Source organism: Culex pipiens, chromosome 3 (assembly GCF_016801865.2).
Source record: "Culex pipiens pallens isolate TS chromosome 3, TS_CPP_V2, whole genome shotgun sequence".
In the NCBI taxonomy this organism is placed as follows: Eukaryota; Metazoa; Arthropoda; class Insecta; order Diptera; family Culicidae; genus Culex; species Culex pipiens.
Window position 1 is genome coordinate 118,089,099 of NC_068939.1, and position 20,591 is coordinate 118,109,689.

Sequence of the window (20,591 nt, forward strand, 5' to 3'; positions counted from 1 at the left end):
GAACAGGCAATTTGGAGGCAGTGTTTTGCCGCTCTGGATAAAATAGTCTTGAAGTGAAGTTTTTTGTTCAAAAAGTACTACTTTTACTATTGAAATAGCAAGAAAATCTCCAAATAAAGGTCCTTAAAATAGTAGGGTCGAGAGAAAAGCTGCATTTGGCATGCTATTGACAAATTATCACAAAAGTGTTCCGAATATGTGGGTGTTCCAAATATGTGGGATGACTGTACAACATATTTTTTTTAAACTTCAAAATTGTTTTCGAAAATATTATTCTTATGTGTTGAGCTCGTTTAAAAATATATATTTTTTTTTATAAATTCCAATTCCGGAAAATAATTGTTTCTACAATTTTATTGTTTTAATGGCAACTAATGATTGCTAAACAACTGAACTGGTGCATAATTAAACTAAAATCGCACCCATATTTCTAAAATTTTAATGTTTAAAATTTTAAAATTTTAAAATTCTAAAATTCTAAAATTCTAAAATTCTAAAATTCTAAAATTCTAAAATTCTAAAATTCTAAAATTCTAAAATTCTAAAATTCTAAAATTCTAAAATTCTAAAATTCTAAAATTCTAAAATTCTGAAATTCCAAAAATTATAAAATTCTAAAATTCTAACATTCTGAAATTCTAAAATTCTAAAATTCTAAAATTCTAAAATTCTAAAATTCTAAAATTCTAAAATTCTAAAATTCTAAAATTCTTAAATTCTAAAATTCTAAAATTCTAAAATTCTAAAATTCTAAAATTCTAAAATTCTAAAATTCTAAAATTCTAAAATTCTAAAATTCTAAAATTCTAAAATTCTAAAATTCTAAAATTCTAAAATTCTAAAATTCTAAAATTCTAAAATTCTAAAATTCCAAAAATCTGAAATTCTAAAATTCTAAAATTCTAAAATTCTAAAATTCTAAAATTCTAAAATTCTAAAATTCTAAAATTCTAAAATTCTAAAATTCTAAATTCTAAAATTCTAAAATTCTAAAATTCCAAAATTCTAAAATTCTAAAATTCTAAAATTCTAAAATTCTAAAATTCTAAAATTCTAAAATTCTAAAATTCTAAAATTCTAAAATTCTAAAATTCTAAAATTCTAAAATTCTAAAATTCTAAAATTCTAAAATTCTAAAATTCTAAAATTCTAAAATTCTAAAATTCTAAAATTCTAAAATTCTAAAATTCTAAAATTCTAAAATTCTAAAATTCTAAAATTCTAAAATTCTAAAATTCTAAAATTCTAAAATTCTAAAATTCTAAAATTCTAAAATTCTAAAATTCTAAAATTCTAAAATTCTAAAATTCTAAAATTTTAAAATTCTAAAATTCTAAAATTCTAAAATTCTAAAATTCTAAAATTCTAAAATTCTAAAATTCTAAAATTCTAAAATTCTAAAATTCTAAAATTCTAAAATTCTAAAATTCTAAAATTCTAAAATTCTAAAATTCTAAACTTCTAAAATTCTAAAATTCTAAAATTCTAAAATTCTAAAATTCTAAAATTCTAAAATTCTAAAATTCTAAAATTCTAAAATTCTAAAATTCTAAAATTCTAAAATTCTAAAATTCTAAAATTCTAAAATTCTAAAATTCTAAAATTCAAAAATTCTAAAATTCTAGAATTCTATAATTCTAAAATTCTAAAATTCTAAAATTCTAAAATTCCAAAATTCCAAAATTCCAATATTCCAAAATTCCAAAATTCCAAAATTTTAAAATTCCAAAATTCAAAATTCCAAAATTCCAATATTCCAAAATTCCAAAATCCAAAATTCCAAATTCCAAAATTCTAAAATTCTAAAATTTTTAAATTCTGAAATTCTAAAATTTTTAAATTGTTAATTTCATTTTTTTTGAAATTGTTAATTTCTGAAAATCTAAGATTCTAAAAATCTGAGATTCTAAAAATACAATTCTACAATTCTTAAACTCTTAAATTCAAAAATTCTACAATTTTTAAATTCTAAAAATCTAAGATTCTGAAATTCTTAAATTTAAATATTCTTAAATTTAAATATTATAAAATTCTTAAATTCTTAGAATAAAAAATTCTACAAGTCTTTGAATCAAAAATTCTACAATTCTTAAATTCAAAAATATTTAATAAAATGTTTCTAAGAGTCATATAAATAGGAACTTCGAAACTATTATGCAAGGCAGATGTCATACAAAATCCGAAAACGTCCTTTTTATTACAAATCGATTTACAAATCGTGTTTCTTTAGTTTTGCACGTGGCATGATTGTTTGGTTATTATTCTACTCCTCATTTTTTCAAGGTAAGAAACCTTATAATTTCTCGCAACATTTCAAAGACAAAGCCTCCCCAAAAAAATCACCGCTCCCCGTTATCTCACCCCTTCCCAGATTACGACGAGGGCAGCATCACGAAGCAGTCGCTGACGGGGACGTCCGTCACGTCCACCAACGACGTCAGCATCGCGTCGTACGAGCGTACCTGTGATATCTTCCGGTTGGCCACGGCCCAAAACTGTGGTGGCGCCCATTCCGGCCCGCTGTGCGGCGGCGGCAGCATCGAGGACAACGTAAGCATCCTGTCGACGCAGCTGGACCTGTGCTCGCTGCCGAGTGACCACGCGGTTCCGCCGCCGGAGATTGTACTGGTGCCGCCCGAGGGAGTCGGAGACGATGGGGACGAGGACGACGACGAGGTTACCGAGAAGCAGCTGTCCGAGTAGGAGTTGTCTCCAGCCAGACAAACCCGCCGTCCAAGCAAGATAGAAAACAAAAAACAACTAGCAACACTGCCAACACACAACGTGGACCTCGAAGATTTTTGTTCTTTTTTGAAAAAAATGTACTCGGATTGTTGTGAATCGTGACAAACTATTGCCATCGGGAAATGAGTGATTATACAGCAATAAAGAAAAGAAAAAATCTTTCGCAAAAACATTATTGAGATGCATTTTTGTCGTACTCTACGTAGTTTATAAGAAAAAGCTAGCGCGTAAGTTCGTTTTTATACTGTAGAAATTCCAGCTTGAAGGAAAACTGTGAATTCTTCTTTTTTTCTGTAACAGAAACGTAAACGATGGTGTAGTTAAGATATTGAAGTGAATTCTAGATTGATTCCGTTGTTTCTCAAAGTGCGTGTAAACTATTCGGCCGAAAAGAATTATTAAAGTGAACTAATTTATTGAAAATATTTGATTTTTTCATGCTTTTTAAATTAATATCACCTCCTATCGCCATCTATTTATCATTTTAATATTTTATTTTTAACATCTTGAATATTAGGTACAATTATTATTATTATTATTACCATTGAAAATGTGTACAGAGCGGATTCGCTAATTCGAATGGAACTGCTTTCGAATGAGCGAATCCGAATTCGCTAATTGGAACGACTGGCAGTTGTCAAAAGCTTGAAATCACGTGTTTGCAAATTGGCGAACAATGGGGTTGAGAATTCAACTTCAGTTTGATAACTGGTTTTGACGGTTGAGTGCTTCTTATTTCGAATACGTTCGAATTAGCGGACATTCGAAGTAGTGAAATTCGAATAAACGAATCCCCTCTTTACTTTCAGAACAGATTTTTTATCGGTCTGGCGACTTTAAAACTTTTTTTTTCTAATAAGGTAAACTTATTAAAAAAGTTATTTTTTTTTCGTTTGGCTTTCTATTATGCTGTCGCAAATATTTTTGAAAGTTTGTCAAGGGGCAAAACATTTTTTTTTTTTAGAGAACTTGAAAATTTCAATAAGGCTTTCTAGGGCCAGTGAGAAAAATATAGTTTAACCCAAAAATTACCTACATGACACCTCGAGCTGTCACAACCCTGCGAAATGTTTTTTGGGGGTCGGGCGGACTAAAAGTATAACAGATAGAAGTCGCCTGACTAGAAACTTTTGCTAGAAAGAGATAGCAAATCTGATGCAAACAAATCCCCTGCTGCTTTGAATGTGTTGGTAAATTCATGACTACAAAGCCTTATTGAAATTTATGCGAGCAATTCTCTACCATTTTTAAACTTTGTCGAATGCACCAGAATCTTTATGTACCATTTTTGTATGGACAGCTGCCAAAATTGTATGGAGACTTGTGTGGGTGAACCAATGACACAAAATGGCTTCTATGGTCATAGGGAAGACCACCTATTATACAAATAAAAAAAATACTCACTGGCCCCTCGAGAATGTTGCCTTGTTATTGTTTTTGACGTTTGATAGCTTTATAATCCATCGATTCTCCCATAGAGTTATCTAAGCCCGATCTCACGCACACTAGCTTATCATTTGTTTTTGCTGGCGGGTATAAATTTTAACCTAAAAACCCTTCGTGTACGTACACGCAATACATGCGCACGTCTAACTCTATCGAGAAATTAAAAGTGAGAGTGTGTACAACATGGAGTTAAACTTTCTATGAAGTTGCTGTGAAGATTACCATGGCACTTTGAAAAGTTTAACTCCATGTTGTACGCACACACTCTCACTTTTAATTTCTCGATTAGGTTTTACGCCGACTTGATTTTAAGGTTAGAAATTTGACAGCTTGCCTGCATTACTTACATTTTTTGCACGTGTGTTTCAGTGAAAATGTGTGAGACAGGCTAAGACCGGCACCAAATTTGTACACTGAAACCCCGATGGGTTGTCACCAATTGTTGTCAAACGACGGGGTCACTTTTGAGTTTGACACCGTCTTTACACGGAGCTCACACACACTACCAAACGTTTGGTATAATAGCAAGTGTAAGTCCTGTGTAAAAAGTGACAGTTCGTTACTTTTTAGTTGGACTTTGACCACCCAAACACAAACTAATAAAATGTCAAACAAAAAAGTGACCAACCACCGGGGGTTGAGTGTACTGGTTTGACGTTTGCGGAAGGTGCCGAAAAATGTCAACAAATCACTTGGAACATTGGGCAATGTACAGTCGACTCTCTGGCTGTCGATCTTCTCTATATCAATATTGCTCCAACTGTCAATAAATTAGCCAGTCCCTTCAAGAAGCATACTTTGATTTCTCGTTCTATAATTTGAAATCAGGGTGGCCACTCAAGTCGGGAAATCGGGAAAGTTGGGAAAAAGTCGGGAATTCGCCAAATTCCGCCAAAAATCGGGAAAAAGTCGGGAATTTATGATTTTTTGTCAAAAAGTCGGGAAAAGTCGGGAATTCTAGGCATACTTGTTTGAAAATTATTTTTCAACTCTTGAATAATTTTGTTTTTTTTTTACAATTTTCCAATTGAATACACTGAATTCTGCTTTAGTAACTTACTTTAAATTTAAGGTTCTTTCCACTATTTCAATATATTTGAGTATGGAAAAGCTGTTTAAGACAATCCAAATGTATGAATATTGGATGCCTTTGACACAGATTTTCATAATATTTTTTTTTTAAATCAAATGATCTCTATTAATTAATGTTTTATCAAACAAGAGGTAAAGTTAATGAAAAAATAATATAAAAATAGAGCCTAATGGCCAGCTTAGAGTTATGACAACTTGAGTTTGGCAATGTTTTTTTTTGTAAATATTTTTAATTGTTTAACTAAATTCATTAAGTAATTTATAATATGTTTTTTTTCCAAATATTGCCCTTGAACTTTTTTTGAGAGTATGGATTACCTACCATAGATAAAGCTTGATTTTCACTTTTCGGAAAATTTAAATATCGAATAAAATCCAAAATTTATAAACTTTTTCACGTTTTAAAACCATGAAGAAAATATTGAAATTGCAAAAAAAAATCCAAGAAATTTTCAGTTTATTGCAAAATTGTTTAAAAACTTTGTCTCTCCAAACATTTTGCTTAAAATAAGTGGGAAAACACAAATCATATCAAACTGAATTCTCAGTGAAAAAAAATAAAAAATAAAAAAGAGTTAAATGCTGGCCACTAGATAAATTAACATTGATTAAAAAAATCAATATCAAAAATTACAAAATTAAAGAGGGAACTTGGCAAAATTTTTTTTATGAATTCCTTAGCATTTTTCTGAATCCTTTGAAAGAATAATAACAGTAATTATGTTTAAATCGTTCTTTGATTTGAAATGATGATGAAATTTAAAAAAATAGGAACGAAATTTCAAGTTCAGTTATCTTTAACTTTTTGTCATTTCCAGTTGAAACCAAGGTTGAAACGAAGTATCAAAAAGTATACGTTTGCCAATTTATAAAATAACATGAAAGTTATAAGTATTGTTGATCTTTCGATTATATTTCAAAGACTAATTGTTTGTGTTCCAACTCTGAATCATAATAATGAATTTCCTAGTGAATGTCCATTTTCAAAAATTGCCTATAAATGGATTTTTTTTAAGTTCATTTAGATTTTTTTGAATTTGAAAAAGGGCTTTGAGTGGTCACCCTGAATTTGATACCTCCCACTCTCAACGGTCCCTTCAATATCGACAACTAGAGAGTTCACTGTAGAACATTCAGCGTATCCTCCCTTACGAGCACAACTGCTGATCACCAAACGATACGGAGACACATCAAGATCGTGACCGTTGCCCGCAGCGGTATTATCTGGAACGACGAAAGAAACTGGAGTGCCAAGGACATGGAACATCTACATCGCTCCAACGAAACGCGTAAGTTCTACAAGAAACTCAGATAATCTCAGAAAGGTTTCCATGCCGCGAGTCGAAATGTGTCGGGGTAAGGTCGGAGGAATCTTGACGGACGAGCGTGAGGTGATCGAAACGTGGATGATCACTTTGGATGCATAGGACAGAGGACAGAGCACCCCAGCGGCTTGGTTTGAACAGCATCCAGGCTGGGGAAATTGAAAGGCGATAACGGGGTGGAACTGCTCAAGATGTGCCCGGACAAGTCGGCGATCAGTTCGCTCTGGGGGATAGTCAAGGTCTGGGACACAGAACAGCTACCTGAGGATTCTATAAAAATCGTCAAGAAGGGGGACGAGTTGGAATGTGAGAATATCGTGCCATTACTGCTCTCAGTGTGGCCTAAAAAGTGATCATCTTCTATCGTCTGTCAAAGCATGCCATGGAGCCGGTTTCGTGGCGGCCAAATCGACGACGGACCAAACCTTTTTGCTCCAAATCCACTAAATCTTCAGTAGCAAATGACTCGATCGATCGTGAATATTTCGATAGATTTCGAGCCCGTCGAGCCGAATCGGATCGCACAAGGGGCAGCGGCTATGCGACGGTATCTTTGTTTCAACATCGGGTTGGAAGATGTCCTGAGACGGGCGGACTTCAAAATTTGGGACACGATTATTAACCTGCTTTGCTGACGACATGGACATTGTTAGTGTTTCTTCAAGCACAATTAAAACACAGCTTATTTGCAGATCATTTCAAAATTAATTTCTACAAAATCGGTGCATTCAAAATCGCTCACAAATAAATACCCAGTTGACACACAATGCTTTGGCAGTGCAAATTTTGACCGTTACGTCTGCGTCGTGAGGCTACTCTCGAGGTCGATGCTGGCCAACAGCTTGTCCCAGTCGATCAGGTTACCCGTCACGCGGTACGGCGTGAAGAAGCAGATGTCGTGCTTGATGTTGAGCGGCTGCAACGGCTTACAGGGTGCCTCGATCGGGTCCAGCATGCTCAGGAAATCGCTCACCTCGATGTCTCCGCGGTTGTTCCGGTTAAGGCTGGAACGGGTTGTGGGTCGTTTAGGGAATGAGGGGTTATTTTTGGAGGTATTTTGACTTACACTTCCAGCATTCCATCGATGAGGGCGTTGTCCAGCGGGATTCGACAGGCTTTAATGGTTTTTACGATCTGACTCGGGGTCATCCAACCGTCCGAGGTGGGATCCTGGTGGTACAAGTGCTCTTTGGTGCGCTGCAAGTCGTGCCACAGGTCTCGGGTTAGCTCGGCATGAACCGCCGATCGAACTAGCTCCTTGTCGCACTTGACGTGCTGTTTGGACTCGGCCGAAAACTGACGGCACAGGGTGACAATTTCCTGGTCAACGATTTGGTCGCCGAGCAGTTCCAGCAGCATGTCCCGAAGGGCTTCGTAACTCACGGTGGCCACGCTCACGTCGTCGATCTTCTTGTGCACCACCTTGGACATGTGCCTGGCCACGTAATCCTTGTAGATCGGTTGCAGGGCGTTACGGATTTTCTGGACGATTTTTGACACATTGGAGAGTGGGAACTCTTCGCAGTGCGACTCCATGAACTTGAGCGCGTAGATGTCGGCGTTTGTTACGTTGAATTTATGGTCTTGTAGGATGACGGTCGTGCCGAGATAGAAATCTTGGGCTTTGTAGTACGATGGTCGGTTCGGCGTGAAGATGTCTTGATTCGGGGTTAGAATTCTGGCACGTTTGATGAACTCACCACCCTAAAAAGATACGGAAATGTGAGGTATTTTAGATTTGTGAGTGTACAGCAATTACCTGAAAGCCCGAGTTCCTGATCTGAAGCTCGTACACAGACACCGTATCGTCGCTCAGGTAGTAAGTGATTACGAAGAACCGATCGTTGTTCTCCTTGATCTTGGAGATCATGCGCGATCCGAAGCGCAGATTGCACCGATCGTAGATGACAAACTTGCGGAAGTCGATCTTGGGCGGGTGCGGTTCCACCGTGATGCAGTTACCTTCGGAGTCCTCGTGCGATCCCCAGCCATTGTACGGCGGGAGCTCCCGTTCGCGACGGCACCGCCGTTGGTATTCGTCCCTAATGACGCTGTAGCCCTGGATGGGGGTGAAGTCTTCGCAACCAAACTGGAATCGTCAAAAACGGTTAATATCGGAGATCTCTAAACCCACAATCATCTCCCTACCTTCGTCCTGTAATAATCCTGCGTGTAGCGATCGCAACCAGTCAGCATGATCGTTCTTCCATAAACGTTGATCATCTTCCCGATCGCCAAGTCCGCGTCCCGATAGTAATTGTCATCCCTCTTCCCGATCCCAACGCTGTCCGTCAGGTATCGACCGCCCTTGAGTCCCCCGCCCAGCACGTTAAGCACCGTCACCGGCGTTCCCTCGCCCATCACCGGAAGTCGATCAAACTGCTTCGGCAGGCGGCCCCTCCGCAGAAACATTCCGTTCGAGTCCCGACCGGAATTGAGCGGAAGTTTCTCCTTGACTTCGAACGTATCATCGCTCAAATGGTACAGCACCTCCAGCTCGTGCAGGTCGCCAAACAGACTGGACCGATCGTCCCAGAAGCCCTGGAAACGGAGCACTTTGCGATCGTACTCGAGAAACTTGCCCAGCGTGTCGATCTTGTAGGCGGGTCGTTTGGCCAGCTTGGCAGCGTCCTGCTTCTTGCGGAGTTCGGTGCTTGGATCGCTGTGAAGAATCATTTTCAAACAACACTTATAAATTTAAATTCATTGGAGTTTATTTATTTGATATCAAGTAACAATCGATAACAATGCATATTCGATGGAATAAAATAACAAAAATAAGTTTCAAGTCAATTGCAACTCATGAAATTCAAATGTTGCACTAAAAAGTCCAGATACATATAAAGATTCAAACAAATCAAATTGAGTCAAAAATCGTTGGATTCCTCAACATGACGGTTTCCACCCGCGCTCCTTTTCATCTGCTGCTGCTCGCACCGAACTTCGTGGTAGATCCGCCGCAGCATCTTCTGATCTTCCTTTGTTCTCCCAAAGTAGTTAGGGGTCCGTCCTTGGGCCAAAGCCCGTTCGGCGACACCGCGCATGTTTGCCAGCTTACTCGCCATCTGCTTCTTTGTCAACGGAATCCCAATCACGCCCTTTCCGGTGCCCTGTTCCGGCGGACCCCAGCACTCGATCGCATTCGGCCGTTTGTTGGCCTGTATCGCTTCGAGGAAGGGATCGTTCAGGTCCAGCTCAACGGACGTTGGATTCTGTCGAACGCTATCCAGAATTTGGTCCTTCACGTCGCTTTCGATGTAGCGTTGCTTTCGCAGAGCCTGGTCGTGGGCCACCGGCGACGGAACAAACTGACGCTCTTCCGCGAGTGCCTTTTGCATTTGAGCGACGTTGTGGAATTCGGCCGCGCCATTGCTGATGTCGAACTTGACCACGGTGTTGGGTCCGGCTCCGTAACGAACCAGATGGCGCCACAGAAATTCCTCGCTGTAGACGTAACCGAAGCGCATGTTCCGGTACTGGATGCTACGATCCGCCCGGAAGTAAACCGGCTCCCGCCCAGGAAACGCATTCATCGTGTAATGGTTGTAGCGCTGATTGTTGCAGGCGTTCATCGCACGAATCGCTTCACATTCAGAACCAAAGTAAATCAGTCCATCGTACAGGTTGGCGTTCCGCTGGAACTGCCGAAAGTAATCGTCGGCCCGGCTAAAGCACCAACGCACCAGCAAACCCCGCGCAGCAAAGTACTGCCGGACAGCCTTCTGGCACATGTTCAGATTGGAGCAGCGAAAGTTGCTCAAGTAAATCGGATAGAGATGGGCCAGTGGCCAGTCCGGATCGCAGCGTGGATCCAACACGCGAGCGTTCAGTGCCTCGTCGGTATACGGACCATTTCTGATGGACTCAAAGCGCTCACGTTTGGGGTTTTGCCAGTTAGGAATCGGTGGCCATTCGCCCTCCACCTGCTCCGGCTCCTGTCGTTCCGGTTGCGATTTCTTCTTCTCAGTCGAACATGATGGGATTTCTGCTCCCTCAGGTTCGAGTTCCGGCGGTTCTTGTTTGATAGTTTCAGCCAGCTCGGCCGTCAAATCCGGGTTGGTGAAGTCTGGCTCCGTCATTGTGCTGAGATCGCTAGAACAAACCTGGATTGAAATATTCTGTTTGTTCGGCAGAATGTCCGATAACTTTCTTACCAAGGATAATGTTCTCAACGATTTCCTGTACCTTTGACCTTTCCGAACAGTTCGTACAAAATTAATAAACAACGCAAAACAAAAGGGTTCAGTAATGAACTTGAAGTTTAACAAACTGTCAAACTAACTGTTTTGACAGGGAGGCGTGAACTGCCCTGCAGCGTGATCCGTTTTGCAAAATGTTCCACGGATCGTTCTGAACATTTGGTGGTCGATTCTGCATTTAAAAACGTAGGTTTAAAAAAAACCTAGATGTTTGGGTATCAAAAGATCGGAAATTTTATGCCCTTTCCGATTCCACATAGGTTGACTTGTGAATCGTGTACCGGTTCGGATGCCGGCGGATTTTCCTACGACGTAATTCCGGGTTGGTACGAAATTCCAACGAAAAATCTATTCTATCGATACTAATACCCCCAAAACGGTGTTATACCTACTCCAAAATGTTTATTTAGCAATTCTATGGTAATATATTGACATTTAGTTGAATTAAAAGTTTGCAAAATTAAGTTTAGATAAGTTTTATATAGAATTTCCAGAGTTATATAAACTTTTATACTAAGTAGTTAGTAAACTTTATATTCAATCCAAATTATTTTTTAATCAGTCAAGGATGCCTATTTAGAGTTGGGAGACTGGATTTATGGTGATTTGTCAACAAATAACATTATTCATGTAAATTTTTCGAAAGGTGTACAAACTTTTTTTGCACGTTTTTTATTTTTGTAATAGTATTTGTTATATAACTTTTTATAGAAATCATCTTTTCATGAGCTTTTTGTAGCAAAATGTTCGGCATGAGTTTCTGAACAAAACGTAGTTCTAGGTTCCTGTCAAACTTTAAATTTTTTACATGTTTCATCACAAAATGTGCTTAGTGCCCAAGGGGTGTAAATACTTTTTTTACATACTGTAAATAAATAAGCTAATAAAGCTTTTAAATAAAATACCTTTAAATATTAGGTAAAAATGTAAAAAATAGTCTGAATTTTGCCTGAAATTCGTTTAAACTGGTTTCGTTCAAAAAATTATCGGCAATTTAAACTTAATTCGAAGCACGAATCAAAATTTATCACATTTTATATGAAATTTGTTCAACTGAAAATGCCTACAAATTTGGAGATATTTTTGAATTATGTTTCAAAAACACATCATTTGTTATTATTTACAAACTTATTTTACCTTCTCCTTGTGGAAAATTGTCCAAAAAATTTGAAAATGCTCCGATTACAAATCGTGTGCATTGAGAAAATAATGACACTTCAAAAATAATAAAATAATGCTAAGTTTGCCGAGACCGTGGTGTAGGGGTAAGCGTGGTTTCGAGACGAGATTTGTCTGATCACGCCTTTCGTCGGACGGGGAAGTAAATGTTGGCCCGGTCTAACCTAGAGGTTAGGTCGTTAGCTCAATCCAGCTGTAGGAGTCATCTTCCTGGACCCTGTCTCGGTGGAGTCGCTGTTCGGCAGTTGGACTCACAATCCAAAGGTCGTCAGTTCGAATCCCGGGGTGGATGGAAGCTTATGTGTAAAAAGAGGTTTGCAATTGCCTCAACAATCAAGCCTTCGGACACTTAGTTTCGAGTAGGAATCTCGCAATCGAGAACGCTAAGGCAATGCTGTAGAGCGAATAATTTGATTTTGATTAGATTTGATTTTGAAATATTTTTACGTACCTACTAATTCTTTTTTTCAAGTGCTGGAACTTGATTTTAGCACATTTTCCGTCAATAAAAAGTAAAGATATTGGAGGCACACTAAAAAAATACTTGAATTTCTTTAAAAAAAAAAAACAAAAAAAGATGTTTGCACTGATTTTTTTTTGAGTACTGAAAATTGATTTCAGGAAATGTCTGAAAATTTTGTACCAATAAATATAAAGGTCATCGCTTTGATTTTTGAAATGTTTGCCTACCAAAGTAAAAACGAGCAACGCAATCAATTTTGAAATAGCCATGATTTTTTGAAAAATATTTTACTAAAAAGCACCGATGGAGAAGAAAGACTTTTTTTTTGGAAATAAGTATCAACCCGTGGTAATTCTGAAAATCGTGATGTCCTTGGGTTTTGATAACCACATTCCACAAAACATGTAATACTTACATCGGTGGCTCGACACATTCCGGCACGGACACGCCCAGCCGGTTCAGAAAACGGCGCGTAAAGTCGTCACATCCGGTGATGGTGTACACGCGATCGAACAGCTGCACCGTGTGGTTGATGTTGAGGTCAAGCAGCGAGGTGAACTCCCCGTCGTACGGCACCGGCCGGGGAATGCGTTGGCGCGTCACCAGGCAACCCTGCGGAATGCCGGAATTCATGGTGCGTGGCTCGCTGACCTGCATCGTGCCGTCCTCGAGGTAGTACAGGATTTTCACCTTCCGGATCTGGTACGGAATGCGGTCCACCTCGGACAGGGTTTCCTGGAAGAAGCCGTGGAAGCACAGAACCTTCCGGTCGTACGATAGCCACGACGGGAGTAGTGGGCCCTGGCGGGGTGGGTACAATGAAGGGAGACAGTACTCGGGGCCATCGGTCGGGGAGTACTGCTTGCCACCGATTCCGGGTCGCTTCTGGTCCGCTAGCATGCACGTTCGGCTCCAGCGGTCAAAGTGGTGCGACTTGTGGAAGCGCGTTTGGCTGAGCTGTAACGAAGTGGTTTTGCTGTGACGAAGACAGATGTTTGAACGGAAGTCGCGATACTCACATCCGGAAAGGTGTTTCCCGGAAGAAACGGAAGTCCGGAACAGCGAAGCATTTTGAAGTTAATTGACTATTTTTGCGGAATCCGCCTGTCAAGTTTGAAAAAGTGAGTTTTGTAAACCTTCTGGAAGTATCAACAAAACAGGAGCCATCATTCCCTTGGTTACCTCATGTTCGGAATCCTAGTTCCCTGGTCGTCTGTGTAGTTATTTACGTTAGCTTGTAACTATGGTATTTTCAACAAAACAGGTACGGGTTTTAGGGGGAAGTTTTGAATAAAATTAGCCAATCTAAAAAAACTGAAGAAGAGCAGAATTTAACCCGTAAGATACTTTTCTTAGGTATTGTTACTTTTTGAGCACATTAGCCATTTTAGCAAATAATATTGATTTCAGACACGTGTCGGCCAGAAATTTGATATGTACAATTTCGGTATTTGTACATAAATATCCATTAACAACGTGGGTACTTTTTTTTAATCACAGACAAATCACAGATCACAGACAGATTTCCCGAACTCGAATGAACGTGCTCGATTGTTAGCTTTGGTTTTAGAAAAATCAACAATTTTGTTGGTTGAATATAATTAACAATTGGTTGAATATTTAAAAGATGAACTTGGGTTTGTTTACGTCTGTCATTTGAAGTCAGGATTCGAACGAGAGCAGTCGATTTGTTGAGTTTGTGTTGTTAATTGTGAAGTGAGAGAATGTGAAAGGTGAAAATCACACTATTTGGCTAATGTTGAAGTGGCAAATCAAAGTGTTACAACTGGAGAGGTGGAATTGGTGAGTAGGTTTGTTAATGATTTCTTTGCAGGTTATATACTATGAAGAGCAAGAGGACGACCTTCGCCATGAGGACCTCTGATGCGAGTGAGTTGAACACGTTATAAGAATGTTTGAAGGAAAGAGAGGGCAGTAGAAGGGAGATGCGGGCCAACTATGCACGGATAGAGCAGCCCGGGCAAATTTAACAAAATGTTGGTTTATCTAAGTAAGTAGGTAGTATGGGTTTATTTTTGCACAATAATTTATCTAATGTGATTCTTTTTAGAAAACTGAATTATTAAAGAGCTTCGAGCTTACGACGGATAAAATCGTAATGAACCATTATTTTTTCAGAATAATCAATTATAAAATACATAGAAATGCGTACAAATGACAACATAAAAAATAAATGTGAGGGAAAATATGTATCACAAAAATAAAAATATATAAAATATATAAAAGATAATTATTATCTTGAAAATTTTGTTGCAATAGGAATGCTTAATAAACTGGTAAGTTAAACTCAATTTTTTTTGCAGGAATCGGAGTACGATGATTTAAGATAAAATCAAATGCAATGAATTTGTGTTGCCAAAAGTAGTTAAATAAATATAAACTTGGTAAGTAGCATTATTGATATTCTTCATTCATCATTTTAATGTATGCAACATTTACTTACGTTCTTTTTTCAGTTTATAGCCGAACATGAATGTCTTATTAAGTGACTAATAAATTTAATATGTCTATTTGCAGCAAAAATGTTCGCTTTGTGAAAATTCTGTGTCCAACCAACAGAAAAATAACTAAATCTGAGACCGTTGTAGATGATGACTTATCGGATGATTTCACAATGATGGTAAGTGAATACAACTCTTAATTTTATACAAAATAATAAAAATAAAAGCTTAAAACTTGGTGAAAATTATGCTCGGTTTCTATTTTTCAGGAATTCATGTTAAATTAAACATCTTTTTTAGTATCTTTAACAACATTTTCAATATGTTTTTTTAGATTTATGCAGGGTAATCATTTAAAACATTAATCAAACTTTACATGTTTTATAACAACAGTATGAAAAAAAGTTTTGTTCTTATACTTTTTACCAGTAATTTAATTACTTCATGAAAAAATAGTACCTATAAACAGTTGAGATTTTAGCCAGAATAAATGCGAATATAAAAACACCCAGCATTTGTTCACGAGGCAGTATTACAAAATTTACTGCAAATTCAATAAAAAAATATTGCTGACAACAGCTGATTATTGATTACATGTACGAATATTTTTGTGTATTCAAGTAAGACATTAGTTGAAAATATAGCTAGAAATTCGGCCCAGCCTGTATCGTTAGATATTTAATGAAAATTTATACCGACACTCACATTGATTTTGTAAGCAATGTTTTGTTATAAACCCTTCATAATTTGCTGCATGCAAAAATATTTCGGTTGAAACAACAAAAAAAATGCTGAAAAATAGTTGAAAATTATGGTCCAGCCTGTTTTGTACAGAATATCCCAAAATATTTCAGCTGATAACAACAAATTTTTAGTAAATTTTCTCAAAAAAATATTCTAGCAGTCGACTGCTAGAATTTTTTTCGGCCATTTAACCAGCAGTTACTGGTGGTCAGTAATTTCGGGTTAACAAAATCAACAATCGATTGTGGAAAAAAAGCTGTGTTAAAAATTGACCAATACTGTGTTTACTAAGAATTTAGAAAATTCGTCACTTTTTGTTCACGAAAATGCTAATATCTCGGCTTTGCGTGGATATAAATTGAATATTAAAAATACAAAATGATCTCCGTAAAATTTCCTATAAGCTAAATGCATTAGTTTTGGATGCAAATTTTTTGGCTCGTTTTGAGGAGTGATTTAAAAAAAATTATAGCTAACACATTTTTCTCCCTAAAACGCCCTGCCATGCCCAAACAATAGCTTTTATGGACTATGTCTTTACGGGAATTTATTCAGGGGACATTAAACTATAACTTGAAGCCCAAGGCGACCAAATTTGAATGACTTTAGTATGATTGTTACGCGCATTTCTGAAAAATACTCGAAAAATGCACCTTTTTCATTCAAGCTCCGCGCGCGAGTTGTAAACCATTTTTGGGATTTTTTTGATTTATGAAAACATTGTTCCTAGCATCCTAATCTATCATTCTAGGGGTGAGCACCAAAGATTTTACAACTTGAAAAATCTTGAAGTTTCATCTTGTTTCTATAGTATGCCTTTTGCATTAACGGTTCAAACGGATAGAAACAAGAGAATTCATGTTTCAATCATGCTAAGACATATCAGAACCCATAGTTTTTGCTGATACGCGTCGAATGAAGTCAAGATGATCGAAATCCATAATAAAATAGAGATTTTATGAATGATTTTAGAAAAAGCAAAAAATCGATTTTATGTACATTTTTACCCAAAATGGTCAAACTTGTAACTTTTGAACCCCGGGGTTTAGAGAGTTGGTCCAGAAGACTTTTTTTCATGTCTCAGCGAGATTTTTCGAAAAAAGTTGGTCCCGTTCCTGTACATCCTTGGACCAGCTCCCATACAAAAACCCATTCTCCTTTCTAGGCAGTGTGCAATTTTCTAAGTAAAGTTATTGTAGATAGGCCATAATCTAAATATATCTAGCAACTTAACCACTCAATGAACAAAAAACTTAGGATTTGTGATCGGAACACTAATGGCAAAAAAACAACCTGAGCGTTATTTCATCACTTAAAAGTAAAATTGCATTTCACTTTATTCATTCGTTACTTTATCGCCATTAAGTTAACATATTCAAAGTACGTAATTGGTTCAACGGTTTCTCACACGTAAAGTTTGTTTTTTTTTGTCTTATTGTACATCACAGCACCGCATGAGAGTCGTGTGCAACTCGTGGTTCCGTGCGTTATTTCTATCTTCCCAGAGTTCCCTGGTAACTAACTACTTTTTCTTGGCCAACTTCTCAATTAAACTCTCGATCATGTTCGCGTCTACGAGGCCGATAAATTTGTCCACCACGACCCCGTTCCGGAAGGCCAGCACCGCCGGGACGGCCTTCACCTCGAACGTCTGCACCAGGTCGGCGTTGTTGTCCACGTCCACTATCGCGAGGTCGATCTCCTCCGACGGGCCCAACAGCTCGGCCATTTTGGGCGTTAGAATTTTGCACGGATCGCACCACTCGGCGTGGAAGTTGACGATTACCGGGTTTTCGCTGTTGATCACCTGAAAAAGATGTTAATTTTTAGAACGATTTGGAAATAGAATTCAACTCTCTGACAGAAGTTCAATTCTTGACTTTTTTTTGATAAGGTCCTATAAACAAATGTAAACATTGAGTGTATCCCTTTCACACCTTATGTCAAAGTCGATCGGAGTAAGCGGGATACACTCAATGTTTACATTTGTTTATAGGACCTTATCAAAAAAAAGTCAAGAATTGAACCTATTTCAAGAAACGTTTCCGCGGTGAACTTAAACAATGTTACCAGGTTTAAACCAGCTAGGGGAAATATACCCATTTTAAGCCTAATAAGCGGTCGTGTTTGAATGATGCTGGATTATCTGGAGTGTTCCTTGAAATTTATTAAAACCAAGTACACCAACGAGTAGAGAATCTCACTTTTACTAAAAGTTATTCTATTCCTTTTACAAGCATTAAAAAATATATTTCCCAAATGTATTCTAATCAGACAAGAATGCATTCGGCCACGCCCTTTTTCAATTTTCAGCTAAGTTCTTTTTTCTTCCAGCGCTCTTTTGGGTCTGCTTAGTGCTGCCAAATGTGATGAAATTTTAAGCGGACACTCACGAAAAGTAGCATTTATAGAGAAAATTTCCTGGCATCACTGGCTCACTCAAACAGGCTCTTCTGGTGGTGTGGTGGCCACCCTTTGTTCTTTATTTGCCTTCGCCTCTCGCTCGGTTTTCTTCAGCCTTCGATTGGAATGGGTCGTCATAAGTCAAACATCAAAATACTTGGCGCGTTTGTTTTATTGATGGCGCTGGCTAATTATTTACATGTTTCGGGATTATTTTTCAAGTGAGTGAGTGAGTGTGTGAGTGTATTACACTCATTAACTAATGTTCAAAAGAACATGTTGCCGGTAGATGGAAGCAATTTCATATCTAAAGCGCTTTGAAAACGTTAGCGCAAGTGAAAAGATATTGATGGCGACTTTCGTTAAGCAGTTAAGCTCTCATCTTGCGTGTGGATGTGTGTGCCAACAAAATGATGAGAAATGGTCTCGCAAAATAGAAATTATGATCAAAAGTGTATTAAATTTGACCTTTTGGCCAGTAAGTGGCATACATTTGCGTGCTTACTCGAGGCGGTGCTGTTGGTAAGTTATAGCCTAAATAGTATTTTTTGAGCTTTTATCGAGCATCAAACTCTCCATATGACGAAGATAGGTGTTTGATTAGAAAGGGTATATTTACTCTAATTTGATTTTTTTAATTCTTCGATGAATATCTTTTCTTGTAGTAAAATTGTCAACCCAAATTACACAGTTCACACTCCTGTTTCTTATTACGTCAATTCCTCAAGCGTTTCATGACTTGAGCAAATTGTAGACAAAAACCTGAACTTGCGTGTTTTGCGTGTTATGCCAAACAAAAATCCGGTTATTGTTATTTTTTTGCTGCCTCATTTACTCTCACTCACCTTCTGATCGAACTCATAGTGGTCCTTTATGACGAACTTTTTTGCCGCAACCGCCGAGAACGAGAACGTTTTCCGGATAAATCGCTCGCCGAGCACCGAACTGCGGAAGATGCGTAACATGCTGGTGGCGCTACTGCTCTGTTATCTCAGTACTTCTGCAATGATTACGAGTACGTGGTCGGTCATCCCACGCAAAAGATATGAGTTGTTATGTAAACTTGGCAAATATAAATATTTTAAATCATTGCACGCCATTCAGACACGTCTCACTCATCAATCAGAAATGATGAATGGTGACATTGTCTTCGAATACTTACAACAATCTTACTGTACGTTTAACAACAAAATACACATACACATACACTACAGTACAACGAAGCTGCACTGAAGGAACATCAAAATATCAACAAAAATTGAAACGAGTTTAGTTTAACAATGAGAAACCTCTGTGCACCATAACCAGGTGTGACAGGACAACTTCTGACGACGATATTTGGTGGTTGTTTTTGTTCTGAGCAATATTCATGAGCCTGGTTAGTTCACTCACGCAGCGCTAGGTGTCGCAGTTTTGTTTTACTTCAGTTTTTCGTTGTGTTTGCGTATCTATGTATGCGTGTTCTTTGGATGTAATGGAATGAGGGATGCTTATGTTCAGAATGTGTAGATGATTATAGTTGTATTTTTAATCTTTTTGAATAAAATACGATTTTTACAAATTTTCTATCTTTTCTTATTCTTATTTCATGATGACCTAGCTGTGGAAACGGATCGTAAACCATTGACCACCGCGGGTCAGAGTCGAGACGGCTGAAAGAAAGGGGCGCGACAATGTGGGAAAGGGAAGTAATTTGTGATTGTAGACGGGATTGTTTTGATTCGCAGTATGTTGAGTCAACTGCTGTGGATGTACCTGAAACATCGCATAACGAGGGTTTCTCTTTTCTTCATTCTCAGGTACCACCTATCTCCTATTTTTATTATGCTCTACTGATTCTCACTTCTTCACTGATTCTTATATTTAATATCCATCATTTGATTTTTATTTTACTAACTTTCGATTCTCTTATCTCTCAAAGCTTTTCATTCTTTTTTTTACCAATTGATACTGCTGTAACAAACTTTGTTTTTTTCCTTAAAAATATACTTTTCCTAAATGTACTAGTAATATCAAGTCTATTTATCATTTGCCTAATCTTTTTTGATTTTATTGCGAATTTATTTATTTGAATAATTCTTTATCTGTCCTGTAAATTATCATTAATATAATCTAAGCTTGTTTTGTATCTCTATTTATTAACTATTGTCTAATTTTACATCTAATACATCCAGCTTCTCATTTTTATTCTTTAAAATACGCTCATCATTCTCTTACTATTGATTCTTGATTTTTATAAAATATATTCTCTTTTACTGTCTATTGTTTCCAATCTTCATCCTTTTTTTTTCAAACAAGTGAGGTTTGAGCCCTTACTCAATTTATGGAATGGTTAAAGGATTAACACAAATATTACTATTGTATTTTTGGTAAACTTTTATAACATGCTTAGGACCAAAAATTGTAACAAAACATCGCGACAAAAGAAATAGCAACATATAAACACGACTCAACACTAGGAAAGATTTCAGGAGAAAACAATACACAGTAAAATAACAACTAGTTTTGAATTCAAACTAAAAATAAAACAGTT

At 37.2% G+C, this 20,591-nt stretch overlaps 4 protein-coding genes across 6 annotated transcripts in view; 1 reads left to right on the forward strand and 3 right to left on the reverse strand.

Moving 5' to 3' along the window:
• LOC120417898 (USP6 N-terminal-like protein) overlaps positions 1 to 19,799 on the forward strand; it is a 40,690-nt gene extending 20,891 nt beyond the window's left edge. For 2 of the 3 annotated variants that reach the window (XM_052710837.1, XM_039580121.2), the window contains exon 6: positions 2,372 to 3,172. In XM_052710837.1, the coding sequence (XP_052566797.1) occupies positions 2,372 to 2,703 (332 nt within the window). In that variant the 3' untranslated portion in view covers positions 2,704 to 3,172. Of the gene's footprint in view, positions 1 to 2,371; positions 3,173 to 19,658 lie in introns of those variants that run through there. The other variant, XM_052710838.1, reaches the window with a different exon arrangement.
• LOC120417897 (EF-hand domain-containing family member C2) lies at positions 7,313 to 13,627 on the reverse strand. Its single transcript, XM_039580118.2, has 6 exons — positions 13,469 to 13,627; positions 12,865 to 13,406; positions 8,757 to 9,270; positions 8,368 to 8,697; positions 7,675 to 8,312; positions 7,313 to 7,612 (listed from the first exon to the last, which is right to left on the reverse strand). Exons 1-6 carry the CDS (start codon positions 13,517 to 13,519, stop codon positions 7,402 to 7,404), a joined length of 2,286 nt encoding a protein of 761 aa, XP_039436052.1. The 5' UTR covers positions 13,520 to 13,627; the 3' UTR covers positions 7,313 to 7,401.
• Positions 9,337 to 10,855, reverse strand: LOC120417900 (uncharacterized). The gene is made up of 2 exons (XM_052710839.1): positions 10,763 to 10,855; positions 9,337 to 10,700 (listed from the first exon to the last, which is right to left on the reverse strand). Exon 2 carries the CDS (start codon positions 10,685 to 10,687, stop codon positions 9,476 to 9,478), a length of 1,212 nt encoding a protein of 403 aa, XP_052566799.1. The 5' UTR covers positions 10,688 to 10,700; positions 10,763 to 10,855; the 3' UTR covers positions 9,337 to 9,475.
• LOC120417902 (thioredoxin, mitochondrial) lies at positions 16,959 to 19,421 on the reverse strand. Its single transcript, XM_039580131.2, has 3 exons — positions 19,221 to 19,421; positions 18,904 to 19,058; positions 16,959 to 17,462 (listed from the first exon to the last, which is right to left on the reverse strand). Exons 2-3 carry the CDS (start codon positions 19,021 to 19,023, stop codon positions 17,178 to 17,180), a joined length of 405 nt encoding a protein of 134 aa, XP_039436065.1. The 5' UTR covers positions 19,024 to 19,058; positions 19,221 to 19,421; the 3' UTR covers positions 16,959 to 17,177.
• Positions 19,800 to 20,591: the final 792 nt, after the last annotated feature.

Coding starts and splice junctions, on each gene's coding strand:
- LOC120417902 (XM_039580131.2), bottom strand. CDS start 19,023: ATGTTACGCATCTTCCGCAGTTCGGTGCTCGGCGAGCGATTTATCCGG. Junction 17,463..18,903: donor ACTATGAGTTCGATCAGAAG/GTGAGTGAGAGT, acceptor CATCTTTTTCAG/GTGATCAACAGCGAAAACCC.
- LOC120417900 (XM_052710839.1), bottom strand. CDS start 10,687: ATGACGGAGCCAGACTTCACCAACCCGGATTTGACGGCCGAGCTGGCT.
- LOC120417897 (XM_039580118.2), bottom strand. CDS start 13,519: ATGCTTCGCTGTTCCGGACTTCCGTTTCTTCCGGGAAACACCTTTCCG. Junction 8,698..8,756: donor AGGATTATTACAGGACGAAG/GTAGGGAGATGA, acceptor TGACGATTCCAG/TTTGGTTGCGAAGACTTCAC. Junction 7,613..7,674: donor ATCGATGGAATGCTGGAAGT/GTAAGTCAAAAT, acceptor AACCCGTTCCAG/CCTTAACCGGAACAACCGCG.